Source organism: Canis aureus, chromosome 8 (genome assembly GCF_053574225.1).
Source record: "Canis aureus isolate CA01 chromosome 8, VMU_Caureus_v.1.0, whole genome shotgun sequence".
NCBI lineage: Eukaryota > Metazoa > Chordata > Mammalia > Carnivora > Canidae > Canis > Canis aureus.
In genome coordinates this window covers 53,305,644-53,332,524 of record NC_135618.1, presented here as the reverse complement: position 1 = coordinate 53,332,524, position 26,881 = coordinate 53,305,644, and the positions used below count along the sequence as shown (strand labels likewise).

The following is a 26,881-nucleotide window of genomic DNA, read 5'->3' as shown; positions in this document are numbered from 1 at the left end:
CTTATTACTGGTGGATGTCCACTGTTAAACAAGCCTGTACTATTTTTTATGACTCACTGAGAAGTCATGTGGTGGTGTGATTCCCCGTCCTCAGCGACCAGCACTTAAACTTGTAATTTTCAATGTATTGTGTTAAAACAAACTTCTAATTCTGGCTATTTTTCTTTTCAATTCTAGACCTAAAATTGGAAGCCCTATTTTTGTAAAACTCTCTCCTAGAAAAGTCACCGGTGTTGCTACCCAAATATCATAACTGGGCCCGGGGGCGGGGAGAGCAAAAGCTAGCTGTTTCACATGGTTAAGCAGAATGTGTGGGCCTGCCTGCCAGCCAGCGGAGGTGGAATCTGCCCTTTGCTTTCTTGGCAAGTGCATTTGGCTTTGAAGGCTCTGATTAGGACTTTAGTTCTTGGCCTTTTCTTGCTGTCATATAAACTATAGTCTGTTGTCCCCTGTGGTTCCAAAGACATGGAGGATCTTGGTGGTCCTCCATCTCTTAATATCTTTGATGAGGTACCTGCTTCAGCCCTCAGAGTTAAAAGCCACTCTGCCCTCCGCCAAGTGTTAGAAAATAAAACAGTGGGATAGTAGTATAAAACTGGCTGTGAGTCCTTCATTTTCAGTATTCAGTATTAAAAAAAACTGGTTTTTGCCCTTGCATCTCCAAACATCTTAAATGTGTGATGCCTTAGTTTACTGAAGTAAAGGAGAGGCAGTTCAGACCAGCACCTGAAGGCTTTCCATTGGAGTTCATCTGATTAGCAAACCCTTGAAGCTTCTTAGAGTGCTGCATGATCATGGCTTGAATGAACTCTCTGGACTTTCTGTCTTGCTAAGAGAGGCTGGAGTGATATCCATCATAAATGTAAATTTTTTCCAAAGGACTGGAGTGCATGTCAAAAAGAGGCGTAGGGATCCCTGGGTGGCGCAGCGGTTTGGCGCCTACCTTTGGCCCAGGGCGTGATCCTGGAGACCCGGGATCGAATCCCACATCAGGCTCCCGGTGCATGGAGCCTGCTTCTCCCTCTGCCTGTGTCTCTGCGCCTCTCTCTCTCTCTCTGTGACTATCATAAATAATAATAAAAAACAAAACAAAACAAAACAAACAAACAAACAAAAAAACAAAAAGAGGCGTAACAGGATGAACATGTTCCTATTTCAGCTTTAACTTTGACTCTTGTTCATTTTGAGGTGAAAATTAGCTTGTGGCATGCAGAGAGATGGAGTGGTGTATGCTGGCTGAGAAGATGTGTTTGTATCACATTATCTGGGGATTGATGAGGTAGGGAGTTAAGTGGAACAAGGAGACAATTCCTACTTTTTCTTCTCTCTGAAGGTAGAGGTGTGCTGGAAGGATAGGAGTCCAGGAGAGGTTGGACTTTAGGAAGCAGCTCTGGAGAGGTGAAGTTAAGTTCTACATCCTTAGAACTCGACTCCCTTTGCTGTTGAGTATTTGGTAACGTCATCATATAATTAGATTGGTATATATGGCTACCAGTTATTGAATACTAACTTGTGCTAGGGACAGTACTAACTATGTTGGACTCATCATTTATTCAGTCATGAGTTAATACATTTTAAGTACACAGACTAGTGCCTTGTACAGAGTACTCAGTAAATAATAGTGATTATTATTCACTCAGCAGGTATTTATCAAACATTTGCTTATGTGACAAAGCTTAGATGCACAGGACAAAAGGGTGAATAAGATAAAATCCCAGCTCCTGTGGCACTTCCCTTCTAGTAGTGGGAGAAGACAATAAGTAAAGTAATAAGAATCAGAGAGTGAAATGTGCTGGGAAGAAATGAAATGATGTGCTGGACCCGAGTGAGATGGTGCTGTAGGGTGGTTGGCCAAAGAGCGCCTCTCAGCATTCTGAGACCCATCTGGTATGAAGGAGCCATTTATTCTTCACTGTGACCCTTTGATTTTCCCAGTTTTCAGGTGAGAAAACTGAGGCATAGGTGATTAAGGATGTGCTGGGGATCAGATAGAGCCGAGCTGTACACACGCAGTCATCTGTATGCAGTGCATGTCCTGCCCTTTTTCAGAAGGGGTAAGATTATCCTGGGCAGCTCTAGGAGCTGCAGTGTATGCAAATGGGTTATGAGTGAGGAGAATGAACGTGGTTGGGGTGTAGGTAAAACCCTGATGCATTTCAGAAAAGTTACATGTAATTTCATAGACCCCACTCATTGGATGCAAAATTGGAGTATATGAGTTTGTGGTGCACATGTATAGTTCTTTCTGAATCCAAAGCTCTCCTCAGATTTTCAGAGATATTGGTGACCAAAAGAGCTTATAGTGCTGCTGCTTTATTTTAGAATTTTCCTATAATCTGTTTTATGAAAATAGGGCCTAGCTATTTTGATAGGGCAGAATTTTGATAGCATTGCAGTGGCCATTTGGTAGCATCAATTTTGGCAGGTCGGTATGGGTGGGAAGTGGGCAGGAACTGGGCTGGAATCATCAGATGTCTGTCTTTGCCAAGCCTCTATTACTATGATGCCAGCTGTCAGGTATAGAGCTCTATTTTGATTTAATTATCTGCTTTTCTTTACACATGTTAATGAATGCCCATGTAGGTGCCCATTTGTGAAATAACTGTTTGAAAAAATAAAAAATAAATAAAGCTCCAACCTTGGGGCCTTGACTTTTAACCTGCAGGGAACGTATTTCCAATAAAGGCACACAAAAATGAGTGTTTCCTGTCACAGTTTTTAAAACCTGAATACTTTCTAAAAAGGCTCTTTAGTGCTTGAAACCAGAGAGAAATTGTTTCAGCAATAGTAATTGAAACCAAGAGGGTAGCCGAATTCTGGTTAGATCTAGCCTTTCAGGTTCGTAGGATGTTAGATCTAGCCTTTCAGGTTCGTAGGATGTGGTTTAGATCAAATACCCATTTCAGCTGGAAGATTGATCATGTTGTTATTGCACAGAGAAAGACTTCCAGGAGCTCTTGCTTTACAGCTTTTCACGTGGTGTCTAAGTACTGAGAGGAGGTTCCTCCTTGGGAACATGAAGATGATAGAATGTGTGTACACAACAGAATAAAGCAGCTGTAAGTGCTTTGTGGCCTGTCTGCCTGAAGGAGGCCTAAGGTTGTGAAAATTGCAGCTGGAAAGGTTCTTTTGCTCATTAGTCGTATCAGCTTTTAAATGGCATCCTGGTGGTCCACCCAGTTGTAAATAGAATTTCATAGTTTGCTCAAGTTTGGGATTATTGGTCCTGGTGTTCAGCTAAGGGATGAAATTATAGCCTAGTTAATTGGTGCTGGATGATGAGTCAGAGGGCCTAGGCAGCAGATATTTTTCTGCTCTGTGGGTAGAAGAGATCTGGGTGACATAGCAATGTGCTCGTGGGGGCTCTTTCTCTTGTGACCGAAAACCTGACATCTGGCTTATGCAAAAGAGGAATTCATTGGCTCATTGTGGAGTTCAGGCTTTGATCTGACAAGGTAGTACAGTTGGATTCTAGGTGCAAATAATGCCTTCAAAACTCATTTTCTCTTTGTCTCTTGGCAGTGATTTCATTCTTGGGTCCTACATGCATCTGAAGTAAGATCCATATGATAAGAAGGGACCATTTAATCCTCACAGTGACTCTTGGGTAGGCATTATATTTTCTCGGGTGGCTCCCTCTGGCAGGAGGACTACAGCAGCTCCAACTTCCTATACTTCTAAGATTTACTTTGTCTGCTGAGGTCACCTGTATATCCCTGACCCAGTCAATGAAGCCAGGGGCATGTGAGGCTCAGGTGGCCCTGAGTCACATAGTCCATTTTGAGCCCCACCCAACTATGTGGCCAAGAGTTCAGGAGATGGATCTTCAGGTGAAAACTGGGTAATCATCTGATGAAGAGTCCGAGTGCTGGGGAAGTTGGCAAGTCATTGTTGCACACAGTAATACCCTTTGATCCAGTCTGAAGTTAGAAAGCCCATATAACAACTCTGTATCCAGCCTATTAACCATTTCCAGGGGTCCCACAGTTCCATTTTGAACGAGCCTCTTTGAATGTGATTCTTCAGGTTCTGCCTGGTCTGCAGGCGAGATCCTTCTACCTTGATGCTAAATCTGTGGTAGAGGGACTGTCAGTCACTAGGCCTTAGGATGAGCGGTGGTGGCTCCTGCTTCTGCTATTACTGCTACTTTTTGATGGGGGTGAGACAGGTTAATTTCCTTTTGAAAGAATAATTGGGAAGATTTAGGTAAGATTAAAAAGTGTCCTATGATTAATCTTTTTCAACCCCCTTTCATCCCCCCATTATTTAACAATATATCTTGGAATTTTTGAAGCCAGAATCATTGGATCTGTGAGTCTTTTTGATGTGATTTACAATGAAGCAAGTGATCTTTCTTTCCATCCTCCTTTGGTGGTTAGATATTTTCCCTAAACACAGTGTTTTAATGTGCTTTTGGTAAGGATTTTTTGCAAGAAGTTGAATTACCTGGCAGATATCCCAAGATGATGTTGGGAGAAATACACACTCCCAGTACACTATACAAGTTGATAGTTCAGATTGGATTATATACATATACAATTTTTTTTTTGTGTATCCTTTGATCTGTTGGTTCCACTTTGAGGGTTTTATTCTCAGGAAATTTTAAGTGTGCTGAATTTTAACTGCATGTTGTTTTTATCAGAGTAATGTTTATAATAGTGAAAACTATTTGAAGGAAGCTAAATGTCCTTCCAACAAGAGACAAAATTGACTTGATTTAGTATGGTACCTCCATTCAATGAAAAACTTATCTGAATATTAAATATGTTTCAACAGAGAATCCCAGTTGGATTTGCCTTTTGGCACATCCTCTGTAATGCAGCACCAAATTTTTGACAGATTGACTAGTAGTAAGCTATTAATAGTCTGTGGGTTACGTGACATAACTAGTGTGTTTGCGGTGATACAAGTACTGTCATTGAATTGCTGCTTTTTTAAAAAGCATTTTATTAGAGGAGAAGATTTATATGAAAAATATTCAATGGAAAATATTTGCAAAATAGAATGTACAATATGACCTCACTTTTGTTTGAAAGTTCCAAGTGCATAATGTAGACATGTACAGATTTTGTGTGTGCCATTCATGTGTGCTCCTTTAAGAGACTAAAAGGATATACTCATACATTAATTATAAGCGGTGGGATACTAGGGGATTTTTTTATGCTTCTCTCTATTTTCTAAACTTTACAGAGTTAACTGCGTAATACTTTTGAATTTGGCAGCAGGAAAGAAAGCCTTAGTGGCCTTACTTCTCTGACCAGTTTACTGATGTGGTTGAAAACAGATATTCTTTTATTATACAGCTCTTTCTTTTCTCCCTCTTCCTCTTCCCGTCTGATATGCATTAGTAGTCAGCTTCCATCGTGGGCCTCTAGGAAAAAACTGATAAATGTGGCCTTAATGGATTTGGATTTTTTTTTTTTAAGAATTAGCAAACATTTAAGAGATTGATGAGTTACCACATGATGAACCTGAGGCCTTCTTAGAGGAAATGTGGCTCTAGAAACCACATCTATACATTTGTGGTAATTCTGGTGCCCCTTTAAGACATTTGATGCAGTCATTTGTCACCTTTATATTGGGTTCCTTCCTCCTCTTTCGACTCCTTTCACAGTTTCCTTTCTTGCCTTTCTTTTACTTAGGGGCAAAAACCAAAGCTTATCTCCAGTTAACTATTTTTCAGTCACATTGTGACTACTGAATTGCTCAGAAGGAGACTGAGAAGTGAACAGTTGATGTGGTAATTGGATGTTTGAGGACTAATCATCGACAGTCAGGTAAGCCTCTAGGGTGGCTGGTACTCATATGCCAACTGGAAGCCAGGAATCAGTGCCTCCTTCTCCCATGGTTTACCTTCAGCGGGGCCTAAAAGGCTGTATCTTAAGAAAGAAAACAAGCAGTAAGCATAAAACCAGAGATGAAGAATGTAACCATTTTTATTCTGGTACCATGGAGCCCAGATCCAGGATAGCTCTCGGGTCTTAAACCAGGAAGGAAACTGAGAAAGCTGGAGCAGAAACACAAAGAATGTCAACCTGGAAATCTGGTGCCCTTTAATGATGTCTGCTTTGCACATGAGTGGATAGCCTGACTTGTCCCAATCCGTAGTGACAGGAAAAAAAGATGCTGAGTGTGGGTCAGTAAAATGATATGGCCCTTTTTTCGTCATGTGGGTTTAGACATGTAGCTCATTCCTGGAGCTCAGAGACCAAAAATGCTTCATTATTTGGTATTTGGAAACTTTATTGTACATGCACTGTGTTGGCTTAGTTGTGTTTGGCAATCAGTATTTGTTCTAGCCAGCCCACACTGGCCTCGTCCTCGGGCCTCCAGCTGGATATATATTCTTACTTATAGTATATTTGAAGTGTGCAAGGTGAGGAACAGTAAGAACACTTTAAAAAAATTATTCTGTGGAAAGCTGGCTGCTCTCAGTCATGTGATTTAAGAGTATTTTACAGAAATATAACAAGTTGGTTTATTTTCTTAAAAAAATTTTTTTCTCCCCATCCCCCTGCCCCCAAATCCCTCTTTTTCTTTTCTTTTGCACTTTTGAGATTTGTTGATGTAAAAAGTCATGTGTTCCTACCCAACCCTAACTGGAACTGCTGTCTTAGCTTGCTGCTGTAGTACATTTTAGGACAAAAAGTCTTTTAAAAGCATGAAAATAGCAGCAGACGGGGCTCGTTTGCTTTGGCAGAGGGAAAGCTTTCCCTCCCAAGTAGCTCTGGGTAAAGAGACCTGATCTCTGAAGGTGATCTTATATGGCCCAAGTTCCAAGTGACAGCAGGCAACTCTCTATTTCAGGCACCCCCTGAGTCTACCTCTTTGTTATTTCTGTAAGTTTACTTTCTAGGAAGTAGTTTACAAATGGCCACTGCCCATCCTCTATTTTTCTCTCAGGTCATTCAGCATCTCCAGCTGCCAGGTGAGATCGCAGGGCTCCTGTGGTCTTGCTGTGAGACCCCCGTGGGGGGAGCTTCTCCCAGCACAGTGCAGTAAACCCCCAGTGTCTAGAGAAAAGCCATAGGAGGAATTCCATGTACTTATGGTCTCTGGCCTTTGAGTGTCTGGCATATATAGTAAGAACTGGAAACTTGCACCCAGCTAGCTCTACAGACTGGATGGAAGTTGGAAAGCGGTCTTTTACTGCCACTAGATAGAAACACTGGCATTTGTCAGTAGTTATTGTTTCTGAAGAGACACTAGATGAGAACAGAATGGGCTGGGCCAATCAGCTTTCCCTCCAGGAAGTCTCCAAGTAGATTGTAAGAGCCTTGCTGACACTGATTTTTGGTGCTAGCATTTGCCTCCTGTTTTTTAGCTTCTCATTTCATGAGGTTGTTCCTGGGGTGACAGGCTCCCCATCAGCAGCCAGGGCAGCATTCCTCTAAGTAGGCTTCCTGACCCAACCAGCAGCAGCCACGAACCAGCTCACTCTGGTCTGTTTTCCATATGCCAGGGCACCTGCTGACCCTGCAGAGATCAAACTAAGATGATTAAGGAGATGCAGGCCTGCAACAACAGTGTAATCTTTCACCTGTTCAGACTGGAGTACCCCTGTTTTCTCTTTCCTCCTTTTGGACTTCTTGTCTTATTTTCTCTTGGGTCTGATAGGCTTGGGCAAGCAAGGCAGGCATATGAGAGCCGTTCCTTGAGCAGGCAAAGTGCCTGTTCTTAGAAGGCTTGCAAAGTTAGAACTTTAGCCTCACTGGATGCCAAAAAAAGTGAAGGTAGCCCCAGAACGTTAAACTTGAAAGGACTAGTCTCGACCCCTCACTTTAATGCTGGGATCACACAGACTCGGAGAGGTTAGATGACTTGTTCCAGGGTCCACACTGTGGGGAGGTACCAGACCAGAACCAAACCTGGAAGTTTACTCCATATCTCTGGTGACATTTAGGTGTTGCTAATGTACCTTTTTGTCTTGGACCATGATCCTCTCCTTGGGAGAAGGGCATGTCTTTGGGACACATTGTAGCAGAGAATAGTAGTGAAGCCAGTGATGAAGAATGGTGGGTTTATTTTTTTTTTTTTAATTTTTTTTTTTTTAACTTTTATTTATTTATGATAGTCACACAGAGAGAGAGAGAGGCAGAGACACAGGCAGAGGGAGAAGCAGGCTCCATGCACTGGGAGCCCGACGTGGGATTCGATCCCGGGTCTCCAGGATCGTGCCCCGGGCCAAAGGCAGGCACCAAACCGCTGCGCCACCCAGGGATCCCGAATGGTGGGTTTAGAATCAGTTGGCCTGGATTTGAATCTGTTTTCTTTTGTGGACTGTGGGACATGAGGCCAAATTCCTTAAACTCTCTTCATTTCTCCTCTCTGTAGAGGAGGTTACTCAAGAGATACTTCCTGTGTGAGGAAGATACTCAAAAGGTTTGGGAAGGTTTGGAAGATACTTAAGATATTCAAAAGGAAGATACTCAAACCTTTTGAGTATCTTCCTCACACAGTTGTAGTGGGTTAAATGTTGACAGTGTGAATCCCCTCAGTACCTATGTGTAGTCTAAAAGATACTGCTGTTACTAAATATTTTAAATCACCTTTTCATCTGGATCAACCACATTGGCCTTTTGACTCTTTCTTTTCCATTTGGTGTTTCCAGTCATTTAAAGACCAAACAAGAGCCACTTCTCTGAAACTTTCCCACGGGGTGGACTTTGGAGTCTGACAGGCTGGTTTTATCTCCTAGTCACCCTGCTTAGTAGTTAAGAAACTTCGGTTTCCTCATCTGTAAAAGGTCTAACAAGCTGGGTGGTTGCGAGGCCAAAGGCGATGATGCATAGGAAGCATGCAGCCCGAACGCTTATCACTTCCCCTTCGTCAGCCCTTCCACCTTTCTTTCTGTAACTGGTTCACACTCCTCTCTCCTTTTCCTGTCTCCAGTCACCCTGTGTCCTGGTGTGGTTTGGCCCTCCAGGATCATTCTCTTCCATAACGTGTCCTTCTGTCTCAGTCATAGACAGTAAGCCTGAGGAGAACCAGGAACTTGCCTACAAGATAGATCAGCTCCTGATCCTTCTTTGGAGCCAGAGCATCCACAGGGATCACAGCCTCTGGGGTTGCCCCTGGCCCGGCAGTGGCAGCTCCAGGCCTGGGGCCAGGCAGGCAGCCAAGCCCATCCCCAGGAACACTGGCCAGGGCTGGCACGGTGTGAGGTGTTGGGGGGGTTGGGGCAGAGAGGGAGGGTGACAGAAGCATTTGGAGCTGAGATTGAAGGAGAAAAGCTGGAGGCTAATCCTGACCCAGCATAAACTGAGCAGACATACTGGTTTCAATCTTTTAAGTAAAGCCCAAAACTACATTTGTGCCCAGAAGTAGCTTTCCAGGGGTATATGTGTATGTGTGTGTTTTCTTTATTTTTCTTCCTGCCTTTCCTTTCTCCCTGCCCCTTGCCCTGTTCATCTCACTTATGCCCCTTAGCTGGAGCGGGAGAGCAGAGTCACGGTGAGGACAGGGAGACAGGAGCTGCACTGGTTACCTGGGGAGTCCTGTGTACCTGAGCCAACATCTCTCCCTGCCCCCCCACCCCCACCCCGAGCTGCACTGGCCACTGAAAAGAGCACTGTTCAGGAGGCTTGATTCTGTCACCGACTTGGCAAGAACAGCAGCAGCTATGACAAAGGTTAACACTTACTGAACACTTTCTGTGGGCAGAACATCTCACATGGATTATCTCATTTACTCTGTCTTGAAGTATAGCTGCCCCATTTTAAAGTGAATGCTGACAGTCACACAGTTGGTGCCATCACCATGATTCACATCCAGGGTTGTCTGCTCCAAGAGTGCATCCTCTTAATCACTCTGCCCCTCTGTTCTCTGTTGCTAGATAGCTCTTTGGCCTTGCTGTGCCTCCATTTCCTTTCCTATGAAGTGGGAGTAACTATGTCACAGAGCTACATACTTATGTAGAGTGATGATAATGTAATACCATATACAAAGTGGTAATTCATTGATAATGGTGCTCTGTGGCTGGTGAAGCTTGGCACCAGATTGTGCTGAGGCTGTCCTCTTCAGGGAGGCGGCTGGGATGACCAGTTGGAAAGGCAGTTCCATTAAATTAATATAAATGAGTATCAAGCTAGAAATCCTGTCTTCTGTAAGCCTACAGAGCTCGGCCTAAGTGGGAAAGGGAGGGAGTAAGGAACTGGCTGGAAGCATGCCCCAGGTTAGGTACAGTGAGTAACTCTTAGCTTCAGGGTATCCCTAGAGGACAGCAAATGCCCAGCTTGATTGTACTCAGCATCAGTCATAAGGAAGTCTCATCCTATGGAGAACACAGTCCTGCAGGTGTTTCTGGGCAGTGGTGCGTTTGAGCAGGGTCAGTGCTTCAAGAGACTGTTCTTGAACAAGACCCAAGCACATGACTCCAGGCAGGGGTAGGCATCCTGGTAGGGCCTGGGAAGGCTGTTCAGATAGGACGAGCTGGGGCTTTCATCAGGCTAAGCAGATACTGCTTGGCTGTTAATGATAATGAATGATAGCTGTCCTCTGTCATTTCTGGGGCAGCGGGAGGGTGGGGGGACGATGGACACTGTGTAGCAGGTGCCCTTTATCTGCATTTCCTGACAATCCTTACAACTGCTTTGTGAGGCAGATACCATTCTGCAGCTTAAGGAAATACCAGTTTCAATTATGGTCAACAATAATCACTGGCAAAGTTGAGCTTTGATTTCAGAGCGAGAGTTTTTAACCAGCCGATGGTCTGAAACATCCCCGCTTTACAGCATCTCTGGCGAGGCTGAGTGCATGGGCCTCACAGCTGCCTGGGCCCCGGAGCTCGCTGGGAGAGGACAGTGAGTGAGACACCCTTTTTAAGCACCGGGCGCAGACAGTGTGCTGTTATCTTCCCAGTGGCTGATGGGATCGTGTTCGTGACTCCAGAGCTCAGGACCCATCCATTGGTGGGCTCTCCCTTGGTGCTCTGATGTCGGTGGACTCAGCAGTCTGGCCTAGAGGTAAAGGTACATTTCTCAAGCCAGACATACCAGGTTCTGCTTGTGTGATGTTGGGTGATTTACTTTGTGCCTCAGTTTCCTTATTAAATGGGGTTGCGGGGACAATACAGGAGTTTTACTATCTGTAAAGTGCTTATTAGCATAGTGCCAGGCATGATATCAAGTGTTCAATAATTGATAACTGCTATTTTTTTTTAATTTTTATTTATTTATGATAGTCTCACACACACACACACACACACACACACACACACACACACAGAGGCAGAGACACAGGCAGAGGGAGAAGCAGGCTCCATGCACCGGGAGCCCGACGTGGGATTCGATCCCTGGGCCAAAGGCAGGCGCCAAACCGCTGGGCCACCCAGGGATCCCGATAACTGCTATTATTAGCTGTTAGCCATCAGCTAGCAAGTCCAGGGAGACTTCCAACTTTGAGACACTTGAAGTGCTGCCATTTGGGGACACAGGGCTTATGAGACCGAGCCTGGGAGCAAAACTGTTTTCCCAAGGAAAGAGGTAGATACAAAAGAAGGGAGGCCACTGAATCATCAGGGGGCTGTATTTGCCATCAGATCTGAAAATATTTTCTTCTGGCTTGAGATCGTCACTCGCCTCAACACTCATCTGGAGTGGGGGCATTTCACAGAAAGGACCAGAATGGAAGAGAGATCTGACCTTCTGGCACTTGCTGATTGATCATCTGTTTAAATTGATTTTCCCCTCCTTTTTCTCATCTGGGCATGTTAAAAGCCTTCAGGTTCTGCTGTGTCAGGTCATCAAAGATGCTCTTATGTGGAAGGCCGTTTGGGGAAATGGGATTAGGGCCTCTTTGGGAGGCCCATCTGTTTGGCCTACCTGAAGGCCCTGGCGCCAGGATTTGGAGGAAGCTGGTACAATGAAGCATCTGTCCTGTGGGGGTGGGGGTAAGTGGCCTGGGGTAGGTGGGTCAGACAGAGGCCAGGAAATCCTCTTATCCTGCCAGGTACCTGGGCCTCCCTCAGCAGCAGGAGCTGAGCAGCAAACCCTGGTGAGTCAGCGTGCCTGGGAATTAGAGTTGCCAGTCTGTGAGCATGTGGGGTTTGTGTAAGTTTGGGCCTTTTGTTTCTTTTAGCACTGTAGTCTTTAGAAACACAAATCTGGAAACCAGACCTTCCACATGGTATAGTCCTGCTTGTTTTGAGATAATTCAGCTTGAACAGTTGCTTTCCTTGTATGCTGGTCTTCTAAGAATTAACCCCTTGCCTTTTAAAATTTTAATAGGTTGTGCTTATGGCTAATTCACTATACTATTAAAGCATAAAAGGACTTAAGAAAACATACTTGGATCTGTCTTTTCCACACCAAAAAATCCGTGTAGGGTTTCAGTGGTTTTTTTTTTTTTTTTTTTTTTTTTTTTTGAAAGCCTAAGTGGAACTGCAAGTCTTTTTAGGGCATGTATGGGCATGTCTCTGTCATTTATTCTCTTTGAGGGTGGAGAATAGGACACACCCTGATACGATTAGTCTTTGATAAGTAGAAGAATGATTCTGCTCATCATTTAACATGTATGCTCAGAATTTACCCATAAAATTCCTTTTGAAGATAACTTCAGATTTATCTAGGCACCATTTGGAGGAAATCAAAATTCTTTAGGTAAAGTTTAAAGCTCCAACCTTCCATAAAAAGCACCCTTTTGGGGGAACTTGGGTGGCTTAGTCGTTGAGCATCTGCCTTTGGCTTAGGTTGTGATCCCGGGGTTCCGGGATCGAGTCCCACATCGGGCTCCCTGCGTGGAGCCTGCTTCTCCCTCTGCCTACGTCTCTGCCTCTCTCTCTGTCTCTCATGAATAAATAAAATCTTTAAAACACACACACACCCTTCTGCCCCACTGCCTATCTCCTAAGAGATTTGAATTTGGATCACTAAGGGCCACAACGCTTCCTAGAGCTGGAGAGGCATGGGACTAACATTGATGTAGGTCCCCTTTACCTACTCTGCTTCTGGCTCCTGGTCTAAAGTTGTATTAACATCATTTTGGTGGCTGCAGTGATTATGGCAGCAGGTAGAATTTGACAGGTACTAAGTTGTAGCTGGATCTTTTCGTGAATTAGTTGGAAGTTAAGAGAGTCCTGAGGAGGCAGTTGCAGAGAATTCACTTCACCCTTGACCAGGAAATTTCTAGCAATTCTTCTAAAAACATTCTTAAATAAGTAATAAACCACCATGATGAGTTTGTGATGTATCCGTGCAGACTTTTCTTTTTTATCTACTAATTATCCTACCATTTTGAGATTATATTTGGATAAATGAACCCTTCTTTTAAGGTGGAGACACCCTCTTGGAGGACTGAGCTTGCCAGCCTTGTAGGCCCTTCCTGTTTGGTGTGGACTTGGCTCTGACTCTTTATACAACCTCACAGAGGACCTGGGGAGGGGAGAGAGAGAAACTGGAGGACTGGGAACCTTGGTGTGGGGTATAGGCCTGGTGTTTGGCTCCTGTGGGTGGGCAGAGGAAGCGTGGAGAAAGGGCATTTCACCTACTGTTTCAGAGAGCCCCAGAAAGGAATCTGAAGAGATCAGAGGCAAATTTTACTTTGCTATTTGGTTAGGACACTGCATGTAGTCCTGACTCCCCAGATACTTTACCTTGTCTTTAGGCCATTATGAAACTGTATAGTTGTCTTAAATGTGGCTACCCTTTCTCCCTACTCCTTCTACTTAAAAAAAGAAAATCTGAGGATTTTGACATTAGGAACTAGAAGATGAACTTTTTATTTGCACCTTCTGGCTTAACCCAGGACCAAATAACTTTCTTATGTGATGGCAAGTTGGCAAGACAGATTTCCTCTGGAATATTTCTGGCAAAACTGTAGTCTTCCTTGATGCGTTCTGCACATGAATCAACCTCTTTGTAACCTATGTTACCTTAAGAATTTTAGGCATTTTCTTACTGGTTCTCCATATGTGCCCTAGCCCTACATCTCCAATGTGAAGGGTAGAGAGCTTATGGGAAAGAACTGTGGGTATCTCCCTGGGCTCATGGTTGGCTCACGAAATAGAGTGGTGCCCTGGGGCACAGTCCCCAGAGGGGAGGGGAATTTGTGACTGCCTGTCTCCCCATCCAGTGGTAACTGCTCTGATTTTCTTCCAGGTTGGCTAGCTCCTCTGGCTGATGGCATGTTGAGGCACATGGGCCAGTGGCTGCGAGGGCATCTGATCCAGAGGGGGCCACTCTAGAGGCCAGGCCACCAGCACCATGGGCCAGTGTGTCACCAAGTGCAAGAATCCCTCATCAACCCTGGGCAGCAAGAACGGAGACCGTGACCCCAGCAGCAAGTCACACAGCAGACGGAGCGCAGGCCACCGTGAGGAACAGCCACCAGCGTGTGGCAAGCCAGGCGGGGATATCCTTGTGAATGGGACCAAGAAGGCAGAGGCTGCCACTGAGCCCTGCCAGCTGCCAACGTCCTCTGGAGATGCCGGGAGGGAGCCCAAGTCCAATGCTGAGGAGTCTTCCCTGCAGAGGCTGGAAGAACTGTTTAGGCGCTACAAGGATGAGCGGGAGGATGCAATTTTGGAGGAAGGCATGGAGCGCTTTTGCAATGACTTATGTGTTGACCCCACAGAATTTCGAGTGCTGCTCTTGGCTTGGAAGTTCCAGGCTGCTACCATGTGCAAATTCACCAGGTTAGTCACAAATACTTCATATCACCAGGTGAGCAGAGGAGGATGAGTGCACTCCTGGGCAGGGATGCCCAACTGGGGTAGAACTGGGTTGGCTTCTTAGGGTTTTGGGTAAGTTTTTTTTTTTTGTTTGTTTTTTGTTTTCAGCAGTTTCTATAAACCTATGCAGCCCTTGAAGAACAGGCAACGACTGTCTTTGCCTGAAATTAAGCAAAGAATAACCCACATGGAGCCCTGTGGCCACACTGCTGCCCAGCACCACTGCTCTTTCAGACTTTTATCTTTTCTTTCACTTGTTTACTCGTAATTCACTCACTCCCTCACCCACTTGATATTTATTGTACACCTGTCATGTGCCAGGCACTGTGAGTGCTGGTCTGGGGAGCACCTTTGAGGACCCGCCTCCATCACTCACGGAGTCAGTTGCCCCTTCTAGCTCTGTGTGCATGTCCCTCAGCCAGCGTATGTGCCAACAGGGACAACTGGCCCCAGTTAGTAAGCAGTAGTTGTGCACATCACCATGGTCATATGTCCCTGTAGAGGTTGGTTGTGGGGGAGGTAGTAGCAAGGTTACCCAACGTGTAGTTTGTAGAGCACACACCCCCCACTCTGCCCCCAACCCGTTTCTAGCCCCTGGGTTTCAGATGCCTTATATTTTCAGCTGAAACAGCAGTCTCTGAGGTGATCATCAATGAGAGACCATGTTGTAACCTGAAAGTGTTATGTAGATGTTAAAAATACATACGCAGTTTTTGTTCTTTAATAATAGAACTTTGATCTCTGGTGGCAGAGTTAGCCAGAATCTTTGGCTCCAAAGATCTCCCTTGGCAGTCACCAAAAATATTCCAAAAACAAACAACCCATAGAGAATCAAAAGGAAAGCAGGAAGACTCCCCGTCTAGGAGGGGAGTCTGAGCTTAATTGCTGTTGCAGAATGGGAAATAGAGCATCAAGCGGGAGACTGGAGTTTCGCTTTGGAAGGTTGGATAAGTGAATGAAGGAACCACCATCAGCCTCCTACCATGTGCCAGACACTGTTAGAAGCAGTGGACACATATTAACTTGTTTAGTCCTCACCAAAACCCTATGAAGTAAGGTGGTATTCTCACCATTTGACAGATGGATAAATAGGACTAATTAGTGGAGGAGTTGGAACTCAAATCCAGGCCGTCCAATCTCAAAACCATGCTCTTACTGTACTATATTGCCTCTCAGCAGATGATGATACTGTTTACAAATATTAATTGTGCCCCCTCCTTCCTGTTGCAGGAAGGAGTTTTTTGATGGCTGCAAAGCAATAAGTGCAGACAGCATTGATGGGATCTGTGCACGATTCCCTAGCCTCTTAACAGAAGCCAAACAAGAGGATAAATTCAAGGATCTCTACCGGTTTACATTTCAGTTTGGTCTGGACTCTGAAGAAGGGCAGCGGTCACTGCATCGGGAAATAGCCATTGCCCTGTGGAAATTAGTCTTTACCCAGAACAATCCTCCAGTATTGGACCAGTGGCTAAACTTCCTAACGGAGAATCCCTCGGGGATCAAGGGCATCTCCCGGGACACTTGGAACATGTTCCTTAACTTCACTCAGGTGATTGGCCCTGACCTCAGCAACTACAGTGAAGATGAGGCCTGGCCAAGTCTCTTCGATACCTTTGTGGAGTGGGAAATGGAGCGAAGGAAACGAGAAGGGGAAGGGAGAGGTGCACTCAGCTCAGGGCCCGAGGGCTTGTGTCCCGGGGAGCAGACTTAGTGGCTCTATCCCAGGAGCAGCAGCAGCAGCAGCAGCAGGGATCTGCCTGCTGCCCTGCAGCCAACGGAGGAATTGGACCTTTCTGGAAATTACTGAAGATCCAGATATTTTCTACTTTACACCTTTCTCTGCCTTGTATCTGAAAGGGCTCTAAAATGCTGTATCATGTTTTAGGCACTTTCTTCACTTTTTGGTTATTTTGGTTATTTCTTTTTTTGGGGGGGGGTTCCCCAAAATATTTGAACCTGGCTACATGTTGTGTATTTTTTTTGAAGCCTTCAGATAGAATAAGCCTGCCATTTCTTGCACAAATTAGATTTTTTTTTTTTTTTTTTTTTTTTTTTTTGTGGGGAAGGGTGTAGAGCAGGGAGGGGGGAATGGGACGGTTAGGTTGAATTAACATTACAAGATGATACAGTGCCAGATCTCAGTTTTGCATATTCTGTTTTTCAGGGCAGGTCTGTACTGTGTGTAGTGCTGTTTACATGGTTGAATTTAGGTTGTAATAATTATTTTAAAAGATTTACACAGAATTGAATAGCAGTGTTAACTGTTAACCATATTGCATTAATTCCCAGGCGATTTAAAGCTCTTGGAGAGCTAAGGCCAGCCAAGAGCATTTGTAGTCTGGTGACAACCCCCTTTTAAGCTAATTTATCCGAAACTCTTTATTTTCTTCACTTCTTGCTCATTCCTTCTTTGACCTATTGCATTTCATGTTGAGTTTATCCATCAACATGCTGCACCTGTCAGTCAAGTGAGCAGTTTTGGTTTTTTTTTTTAGAACACATAGTACTGAGAACCACTTAAGCATTGAATGCAGAGAAAGCAGTGCTACCTCAGTTTTGCTGGAAGTAGATTTTGATAGTTTTCTTTTTTTGATGAATTTTCTGTATTTTCATGTTGTAAGTGAAAATACTTTTTTTTTTCTTTTGCCTTGGAGCCAAAGTTTCTGTTCCTGGTGGTCGGAAAACCGTGCCTGCCGGCCAACTGACTTGAAGGAAAACTGTGGTATGGAGCTCTGCTTGAATTTTTTTTTGTAAAGTTTTTTTTTCTTTTTTTAATATCATCAGCTTACTTGTCTGGCAAGTGCAGAAGCCTGGGATTGGCCTGAACTCTGCCAAACAAATATAGAAGTGTATTTAATAGTTAAATGTGTGCCCTTTCCCTTCTTGCTGCACCCATGTTGTCACTTAACCCCCAGGAGTTATTTATTATCTTCTTTGTTAATGTCAGGCTCATTTGGGGTAATGTGATGACTGTTTAGGTTTACATGACCCTTCTCTCCTTCCCCTACCCCCAAATATGTATATATACATATATAAGATATGTATATATTTTACCTATATAAAATATATATATACACATATATGTATCTATATTCCTTTGTTTCTTTTTGCCTGCTAAAACTGGCCATAAATGAGGGAGCTGCCTTCAATATATAAAGCATAAGAGTGCCAGGTAACATCATAAATGGAGGCTTTTGAATCTGAATTTGGACCATCTTCACTAAAGAGAGGATGAATTTTCTCAAACCTTTCCTCACAAGAGGGAGGCCCAGTTCCCCAGACTCCTCCATGTGCTTGCTCCAGAAGGCCAGCTTTGGCCAAACTGCCACACAGGAGCTGACTCTGGTCCTACCTGGTTTCAGTAGAGGGTCCTCTTGTTATTTTTCCATTAAAAAAAAAAAAAAAAAGTGTCCTCAAAAAACTGTACTGGAAGGGTGGGTGGCAGGAACTTGTACAGTTCAGCTCCCAACACTTTGGAACAGATTGAAAAGGGAATCTTTTAAATAAAAACATAAAATATTTATACTCTTGAGGTAATGAGAGTTTGTCTATTAAACATTTGGAGTTTTCTTCCCTAACTACTTCCATCTGCCTCCCAGGTATATGTTTCTCAGCCTGGGCAGGAATTGCTTATTTTGAGTTCCTTTATTAGGAGCCTTATGGCTCCAGGCTCCCATCTTTCCAAAGATGATTACTTAAGGAGTTCCTGCAGTCGGTGTTTTTCCAAGATTGACATTGACATTGACATAGGAAACGTACTTGGTTTTTTTTTTTTTAAGATCCTAAACTTGGCAGTTGCCCCTTCTAGAGGGACAGAAGGGAAACTTTAAAGAATCAGCCACAGCAAGTTAGTACTGCTGGAAAGCTGAAGAGGGTCTCAGGCCAGATGTCTGGCTTTGTTCTAGCCTAAGACACAAGTTCCTTGTATAAAGAGAGTTTCCAGGGGCCCCAGCAGGTTCTGTGGGCTCAACTGTAGTCAGGGTGCCTAGACTGAGGTTTTAAAGAGACTGCCTTCTCATCCAGCCAGTCCTGCGAGCCCAATATTTCCTGATTCTAGACTGGATAGAGTTTGAAAAGGAAAGGGCAGGCTGCTCCTAGCCAGGTAAGGCTCCCTTATGTCTTAGATTACAAGGATATATGGAGAGAAGAGCACAAGAGAGGGTGGCACCAAGAATCCTGAGGACTCTGGAGGAACTGGATTCCTTCCCCAGCCTACAAGGTGGCATTCCATGCATTAGGTATGCTAGAAGTGGGTAGATTTTTGTTAACTATACAGCCTCCCCATCCCGACCTCCCACAAAGAAAGCCATTAAATAAATTATTTTTGGTTATATTTTTAATGATCTATTTGTTACAGAAATGCAAATGAGAAACCAGTAAAGGAAATAGGGAAGGACTTGTAGGTTCTATCCAGGCTGGAGTTCCTGGTGCAAGCTAGCTCTGGGCCAGTGTTTGACTTGAAAAGCAGTTTTTTAGCAAAGGGAACGAAGGTGGGGTATGTGTATGGTTTGTAGTCACACTTCATGGAGAAATTAAAGGTCCCTGTTCCTTTTAGCCTAGAAATAGGTTTGCTGTTTAATGAGCAAGCAGTAATTGTGTGGAAGAGGCCAAATGCATGCCCCTCGGGTAAGCCAGTGTGTGCTCTTCACTTTAACAACATCACATCAGGGTGGTACAGAGGGGCAGGATGTGGATTTTGAAAATAGGCAAATATCTGAGGGTGACTACGAGAAATTGAGTATGTATTGGGACATTCTTAGTTTTTGGCAAATGGCTTTGAGTTTGTGGTGTATTCTTTAGTGATTAGAAAGCTATATGAGATGAAGTATTGCTTCATTGACATGCTCTTGCTCCATCCTTGCCATATTTGTATCATTAACCCCACCTCTTGTAATGACACTTCGCTGTGCTTCAGCTGGATGCCTCAACAGTTTTCCCTCACCTGGACCAGTTGTGCCCACATGTGAGCTGGGTCCAATACCCCCATCTACTCTTCTGGTAAGAAAAATTAGAGCTGGGTAATGATCCAAATTTCACCCAAGCCGAGGCCTAAAGAAATCCAATTGGAAATGTACTAGGCAGTGTTTTCAATATTAAACTTCCCTAAGGAAGGCACAAACTAGCTTTCTTGGGAAGGGAGCAAGGATTAAGCCACAAGTTCATATTTAATACAGTTCTGCTCTCCCAGAGGCTGGTGTCAAAATTTAGTCCTCAGTGCTGGAGTCCGCAGGATGTGGGACTCCATAGTTCATTGGATGGCCTCAAATCCTATTATGCCAGACTGCATCAAACAACGATGGGAAATTACTGGGATAAGGACTTGGGTCTAAAAGTTTAAAAATCAAAACATCTCTATGTAAGACTGTGGTTTGCCACATTTAAAGAGAAGTCTTTTGAGTGTAGTGAAGCCCAGGAATAGACCCAATTATACAATTATAAGGGCTGGAGAGAAGCTGCTGCTAGGTTTATTTTAGCTGCCCGCTTTGCCATTTTTCTTGGGTCTCTTAATGTTGCTTAGTGATGACTTGAACATCTTGGTAACTGACAAAGGTCTTCCCTTGGGGGGGGGGTGGACTTGAAAAACTTGGAAACTGACAAAGGTCTTCCTGTGGGGGGACTCTAGCAGTATCTTGTTTAAACAGTTGAAAGGGAAAGGATTACTACAAGTTATTGAAGTATGTTAATTGGGACTCATGTGAGGACCTATCTTGTTGACCCTCCTCCTACTCCATAATCTGTTTTCTGAATCCTAGAGGGGGTTTCTACCCACTCCCTTTCCAAGTATAATTCTTATTGGTAGTATATATCCAGTTTAACCTGGACTGAGGGCCATGTTTTAGTGAGGATCTATGCAGGTGTTTTTCCTTATCGAAAGAGTTTATGCTTGAGCACTGGTTGCAGAAGCCGAGATGATTCAAATAGCTTTGAGTAACCATCAGGTTCTCCTGATTCAGGTGCTGGGGCCTCAACATCCTATTCCTCTTGGAAACTAAGCCTGCTTTCATAGATACTTTTTCCACTACCCACCTTCTCTTTTTGCTACTTAATACAACATAATCTTGGATATTGCCAAAGGAAGCCGTTCAGCAGATGGTGACACCCCCCCCACCCCACCCCCCGACTCTGATCCCCAGCCCCGAGTCTGTAATTAATTGCTCTTACCTGTTGCACTAACGAATATGATTCTAGGTTTCAAAGGGGGAACTTGAAACAATAGGCAAATGGGGCTTGGATGAATTGGTCCTACAGATACCCTGCCTTAACCCACTGAGGTGATGAGTCCACTACTCATGTGACCCTCCACCTTTGTGGATTCCTCTTGGTTTGTGACCAGTGTGTTTCCTAAGGTTGTACAAACTTATTGACAAAGGTCAATACTTCTGTTTGTATTCGCTGCACTGTTGCACTCTCAAAATGGCTCCTTGAATATTTTTATTAACTTGTTACACACATTTTTGTCTGTCTACATTTTTCTTTTGATGTTTTTTTATTTGGAAGGTTACCTGCTGTTGGATTTAATAAATTTGTTTACTTCACTATTGACAATTCTGAGAGAGAAAAAAAAACCACAAACCCAACCAGTGACTTTATTTTGGGGCGAGATTTACCCGCCGGGAGCCTCTTCCAACATGATATTGGATAGCAGTTCCTATGCTTTGGAAAATAATTCAGATGGTACAGGATCCTCAGACTTCAGACATGGATGTGTTGACTTCCCACTTACCAACTTAATGGCCTTTGGGGTCCTAATACTTGTAGGCAAAAAGACCAATGAGTCCTCAGAGGGCTACTACCTAAATAGTATTATTGTAGCAACTGATGTCGATTCCTATGAGGAACAAAAAGTGAATTTGAGCACTGTGCTAATAATGGATGGCTCCTACATCTATCAGGTTGGCAGTGATTAAGGCAAAGGACACAAGCTGAAACTGTCAAGTGCCACTGCTGTGTGACCTTTGGCAAGTTAGTGAAATTCCGAGTTTCCTTATACTCCTCTGTAAAATCAAGAGACTATTATTTCCATCAGTGTTAGGATTTAAAAAGTTTTTGTAAAGCACCTAAATCACCTAAGTTTAAGGTTTCCAAAAGGATGTCAGGTGAGTAATGCAAGGAATCCAGAGAGGAAGAGATGGGGGTTGGCATGGTCACACTGGACCTTTCAGGTCACTGCCCCTCCTGGGGGCTTAACTTCCCTCTCTGTGCCAAACTGGGGGTGGGGTGGGGGCTTTGACTAACATGATTCCTGATGGCTCTATTTGGCTCTTACATCCTAGAAGTCTGATTATGGTAGACCAGTTATGACCCTTAGCTTCCTTTCATTGTATTTTCTGTCTTGTTATTGTTTATATTCAGGAAAGCTATTGGCCAGCCATCTTACTCACTTCTTTGATGGAGGCCCTAATGACCTTCCCAAAGATTTCCAGCCTCATGTTGGTATCTCCTAAAAATAAGTAAGTACAGTGGTGGGACTAGATGTGCTTTTATTTTTTCCTTGTAGTTGGAAAGGACTTGGGAGTCATGGCTACATCCTTTAGCTAGGGAGAAGGTTATAAGGTTTCCTCAGTGAACCGGAATTTCTTTTATTTTCTTTCCTTATTATCAAGGTTAGCATCAAATGGAGGATGGAAGGAAATGGGGTGGGGGTGGGGGTTAGTTTTTTTCTTACTTATAAAGTGTATCTCCAAAACAGATTCTTATTCCCCAGTTGGCTCTTGGGCTTGTCTCTTCTGTGCTTAAACCTTTCAGACTTCAGCCCAGCCACCTTAACCTTTGTTAAGACCTTAACAAATAGAAATTTGGGGAATTCCAAAGTGAAAGATTTAGGTGCCTAGTTAGAGCCTGGAGCTATTCAAAGTGTTGATATGGTGTTGTACAGATTATATATGGCTAAAATACAAATTCTGATTAGATGAGGGGCAAGCAACTTCTTCACACCAGAGATGAGCTTAACTGCATGTAAAATGGATGTTTTCTAGCAAAAAAGGTATACAGAAGGTAGTGCCGAGGATCCAGAGAAGTACCAAAGAGTCATCTCAACAGTGGCATCTTCTCTTTCTTCAAGTCCAGTTGCCAAAAGCACATGGCTGGGTTGGCTCTGGAAGTCTATTTTAGGTCGGGGTTGTGACCTAGGTCCAAAGGGTCAGTCTTGGGGAAGGAAAGGTATGGAAACCAGCCTAACCTTTTCATTTCCTTTCCTTTGTTGTGACTTCTCAAGAGGCCCCTATCTTATGAAAACCATAAAAGGCTCTTCTTGGGGCTTAATGTTCTTCCCATGTAATGTTCCAACCTTGATTCTCTTGCCTTAGGGGTGCTGAAAAAGTCCTAGTGGATTATGGCAGCAATGCAGTCAACAGCAAAGCCTCTGACTATAGTGCTTTATAATCCATTCAGATTGGCCCTGTGTTTATCTGGGATGGTGCTGCTGAAATTGCTAGTATATTAAAATAAAGAGCTACAAAATAGTATGGCACCTTAGTGTAAGACAAGACAAAAGAAAACACATATGCTCTTAAATATATGGACTTCCATAGTAAAGGACGTATTCTTCTTGATTGGTAAGTAAAGATAGGTAAATGGGTAAAATCTAAATATTTTGGGGGAAGTTGCCATATGCCAAAACAAATTCTGGGAGGAATAAAAGGTGTAAGTGTGAAAATTAAATTATTAAAAAACGATACAAGGGTGCCTCAGTTGGTTAAGCATGTGACTTAATCTCAGCTCAGGTCTTTTTTTTTTTTTTAATTTTATTTTTATTTATTTATGATAGACATAGAGAGAGGCAGAGACACAGGCAGAGGGAGAAGCAGGCTCCATGCCGGGAGCCTGACGCGGGACTCCATCCTAGGACTCCAGGATTGCACCCTGGGCCAAAGGCAGGCGCGAAACCACTGAGCCACCCAGGGATCCCCTCAGCTCAGGTCTTAATCGCATGGTTGTGAGTCCAAGCCATAGGTCGGGCGGGCATGGAGCCTTCTTAAAAAACAAACATCCCCACCCGCCCAAAACCATACATACTTGTCAGCGTCTATTAAACTGATCTTGGGATCAATCAAGACTTTCTAAATATAAGAACAAATAAAAGAAAGCATAAGACTTCTAAAACTACCTTAAAATAAAAAGCTAGAAACATTTTTGCAATAATCAATAGATATTATACTTAATCCATAAGGAGAACTTAAAGAAAAACAATTGGCCAAAAAAGCTTCTGGGAAAAAAAAAAGATACCGATCTATAGGATATTCAAATAAACAGAAATCAAATCTATTTATTTAATGGATAGTTTTTTTTTAACCTATCAAATTGGCAAAGATTTGGAACAAGTCCAGGCCAATAGAGTAAAAAACTTCTGAGAAATTAAAACTGTAAGTGTTCATACTTACAGGTGCTGTAAGTGTTCATACCCAATTTCACTTCTAAGAATTTTTTCTTAAGAAATATTATTTGTCAAAGATGTATGTGCAAGGATTTAATTGGTTAGGGACAATTTCAGTCAAAAGGGGACTGTTTTGGAAATTATGGCACACATCAACACACTGGAATATTATGCAGCTATTAAAAAACTCGAATGATGGAAAAAGTATGACATAAGACGGAAATAATGACATTGTTAACTTCTGAGTGGTGGCATTAGAAGTGATTTTACCTTTTTTTGAATTTTTCAAGTTTCCATTAATTGGTTTTCTTTATAATAGGGAAGAAATTATTTACAAAAGGGACAACAAAAGGAAATGAAAACAAACATGGCTGAGTGTCCTAAACAATTCCATTATGGGTGAGGAGGTCAAAATTGGGAGCAATATGTTCAAAGCCTAAATCAAGAGTTGTGTAAAAACCCTTGGGAGTTGCTTTTCCCCCTCAAATGAGAAGCTGCTTTTCTAGCAGCTGCCTTGGCTGCCTAGAAGGGTGTGGGAGGAAAAATGCACAAACGCACTTATGAATGGAATGTGTGTTTTGCAAGAGGCCAAGTTGGCAGCTTTGGCTTCCAAAAGGTGGGAGCATCAGCTGAAAAGAACAGAGTGTGCAGACTGAGGCTTCAGAAACCTTATGGTTGGGCCCATCTCTTCAGAGTTCTAGAGTTGGGGGCCCACTGGGAAACCTCCCATCAGGAAGGAAATGGTCTTGGCTATTCCTAGGAGCAAAGGCAGCACTCTTGGCACATGGAGCCTAATCTGTTCTGTGATTCTGTACTTGGAAGATGCTCCTCAGTAAATTGTCATTCATTGAACACTTAATGTGGGTTTTCCCTAACTTAATCCTCACAACAACCTCATGAAGTAGGTACTAATGTCTCCATTTTAAAGGTGAGGTAACAGGTTCAGAGACAAAAAGTCATATGTAGCCACTACTCTTGCCATTTTTCATAAGCTGGATCTTTGAATGTTCACAATAATCCTTAAAAAGATACTTTCCCATGAGAAAATATACTCCCATGAGATTAAAGTGGTTTGCCCAGAAGCAGAGCTGAAGTACCAGCCCAGGTCTGTCCATATTCAAAAGCAGACACTTACTTTGTATCCAGACTGGAGTCTCAAGACAAACGGCAGCTAAGCTCTTAACAGCTTTGGAACTCAAGGTGGGGGTGGGGAAAGAATCCAGCAACATTGGCAGTTTTAAGATGTTCTCAGGGCATTCACTATATACCTGGGAAGCTTTTCTCTTTATAAGGGAGCTTCATAAGCAAGTTGCAGTATCTTGCTCCTAAATCACGCTCTTCAGTTGTGGCTCCTGGTTCCCAACTTATACATTGGGCCAGTTGTTGTCAAAGTTAAAATGATTAAACACTGCCTCAGATGCCCAACCTTCAAAGTTAATTTTAAGTATTCTAGTTATAAAAGCGAAATATGGTGATTTAAAATAAAAACAGCCTATACACAGAAAAGCAATTTGGTAAAACCTAATCTTCCAATCCCACCACATTTGACATAGAGTCTTACAGGTTTTGTTCCAGGCCTATGCATGTCTTTGTGTATCTTTCTCTATTCCGTAACTCTCCATATTTCCTACAGCAGAGACAGGGAATGCATAATCATGTCTTTACAACAATCCCATGAGGTGTGTACCATAACTGTCCCAAGCACAGAAACGTTACTCAAGTTCACATAATATGTAGAAAAGTTAGGATTCAGAGTCCTTTTGTATCCAGAGGTCCAACTGCTACTTCTTGCCAATCTCTTTTCTAGAAATTTTACTTACAATTTTTAAAAGTGGCTATCAAGAACTCCATTGTGCTCACCCTGCGATATCTCCTCTATACATGCATGAAACTATCCCATTACAGCATACTGCTACAGAAGTGGAATTGCTGGATCCCAACGTATGGAGCACTTTACAAGGGTTTTCAAGGGTTTTGGTAGGACACATAATATATGCCAGATTAGCTCATCTCTTTCAAAAGGCAGATAAATATCTCTTTCAGAGTTGTGTGTGCCTGTACCCATGTCCTTTCCAACACAGAATGTTAATATTTTGAGAGGTGATTAAAAAAATAGCAGCTTTCAGTGAAATTGAAGCTTTCAGTTCTAAGGGGGAGATCTGGTGTGATGGAGGCACCTAGTGGTGAAGGGTGACACTGCGGTCTCCCCGAAGGGAAGGAAGCATTCCTAAAATTGGAGTTGGGTGCTTCCAGTGTTGGTGAAAAACACAGTCTTCCACTCTCCTGTGTCTGTGGACCTGCCAGATTTTCAGTTCAGCCTCTTTTCCCTTCAATTTTATGATAGAAGTCTGCCTAACAGAAATTTGCTTCATAGATACAACATCAAAAATCTACATAATGCCAGAGCAGTCCCTTCCTCCTGGTTTCCTTTCCTACATACACCATTCAATAGGAGTGTTACACGGAATGAGCACCTACTACAACTTTCCTGTGTGTAAGTCCACTGACCCAAAGAAAGTACAAACTGGTTTCCTTCTCACCCCATCTTAAGATGAAGAATGCTTGAATTTTAGGCATTTATTGAAAATTTGTACATGCCATATAAATGGACTGAACTTTAGCCTAACCACATTCTCTGCCATTGCCCACAAGGGATAAGAAATGGCACATGGAAAATGATGGGCAGACTCACAAACACATGTTTGGGGTGTTGCTTTCCTCTTCGTCTTTTATTCCCATCAGTCCTAGGCCAGAGAATGATCCATGAGTGCTGCAACAAATGAATGAAGATAGGTTTTTAATCCACGGGGCTGAAAGAATGGTTACAAACTCCTACA

General features: G+C 43.3%; 2 protein-coding genes across 14 annotated transcripts in view; one reads left to right on the top strand and one right to left on the bottom strand.

Moving 5' to 3' along the window:
- DCUN1D3 (defective in cullin neddylation 1 domain containing 3) overlaps positions 1–18,203 on the top strand; it is a 37,273-nt gene extending 19,070 nt beyond the window's left edge. For 7 of the 11 annotated variants that reach the window (XM_077906898.1, XM_077906893.1, XM_077906894.1 and 4 more), the window contains exons 2-3: positions 14,097–14,632; positions 15,899–18,203. In XM_077906898.1, coding sequence (XP_077763024.1) covers positions 14,202–14,632; positions 15,899–16,382 — 915 coding nt within the window. In that variant the 5' untranslated portion in view covers positions 14,097–14,201 and the 3' untranslated portion in view covers positions 16,383–18,203. Of the gene's footprint in view, positions 1–5,642; positions 5,778–14,096; positions 14,633–15,898 lie in introns of all 11 variants that reach the window. The other 4 variants (XM_077906892.1, XM_077906890.1, XM_077906891.1 and 1 more) reach the window with 1 other exon arrangement.
- Positions 18,204–26,606: 8,403 nt separating this feature from the next.
- The window catches only part of REXO5 (RNA exonuclease 5), a 44,148-nt gene continuing 43,873 nt past the window's right edge, over positions 26,607–26,881 (bottom strand). For all 3 annotated transcript variants that reach the window (XM_077906871.1, XM_077906873.1, XM_077906872.1), the window contains exon 20: positions 26,607–26,814. In XM_077906871.1, the coding sequence (XP_077762997.1) occupies positions 26,733–26,814 (82 nt within the window). In that variant the 3' untranslated portion in view covers positions 26,607–26,732. The remainder of the gene's footprint in view (positions 26,815–26,881) is intronic.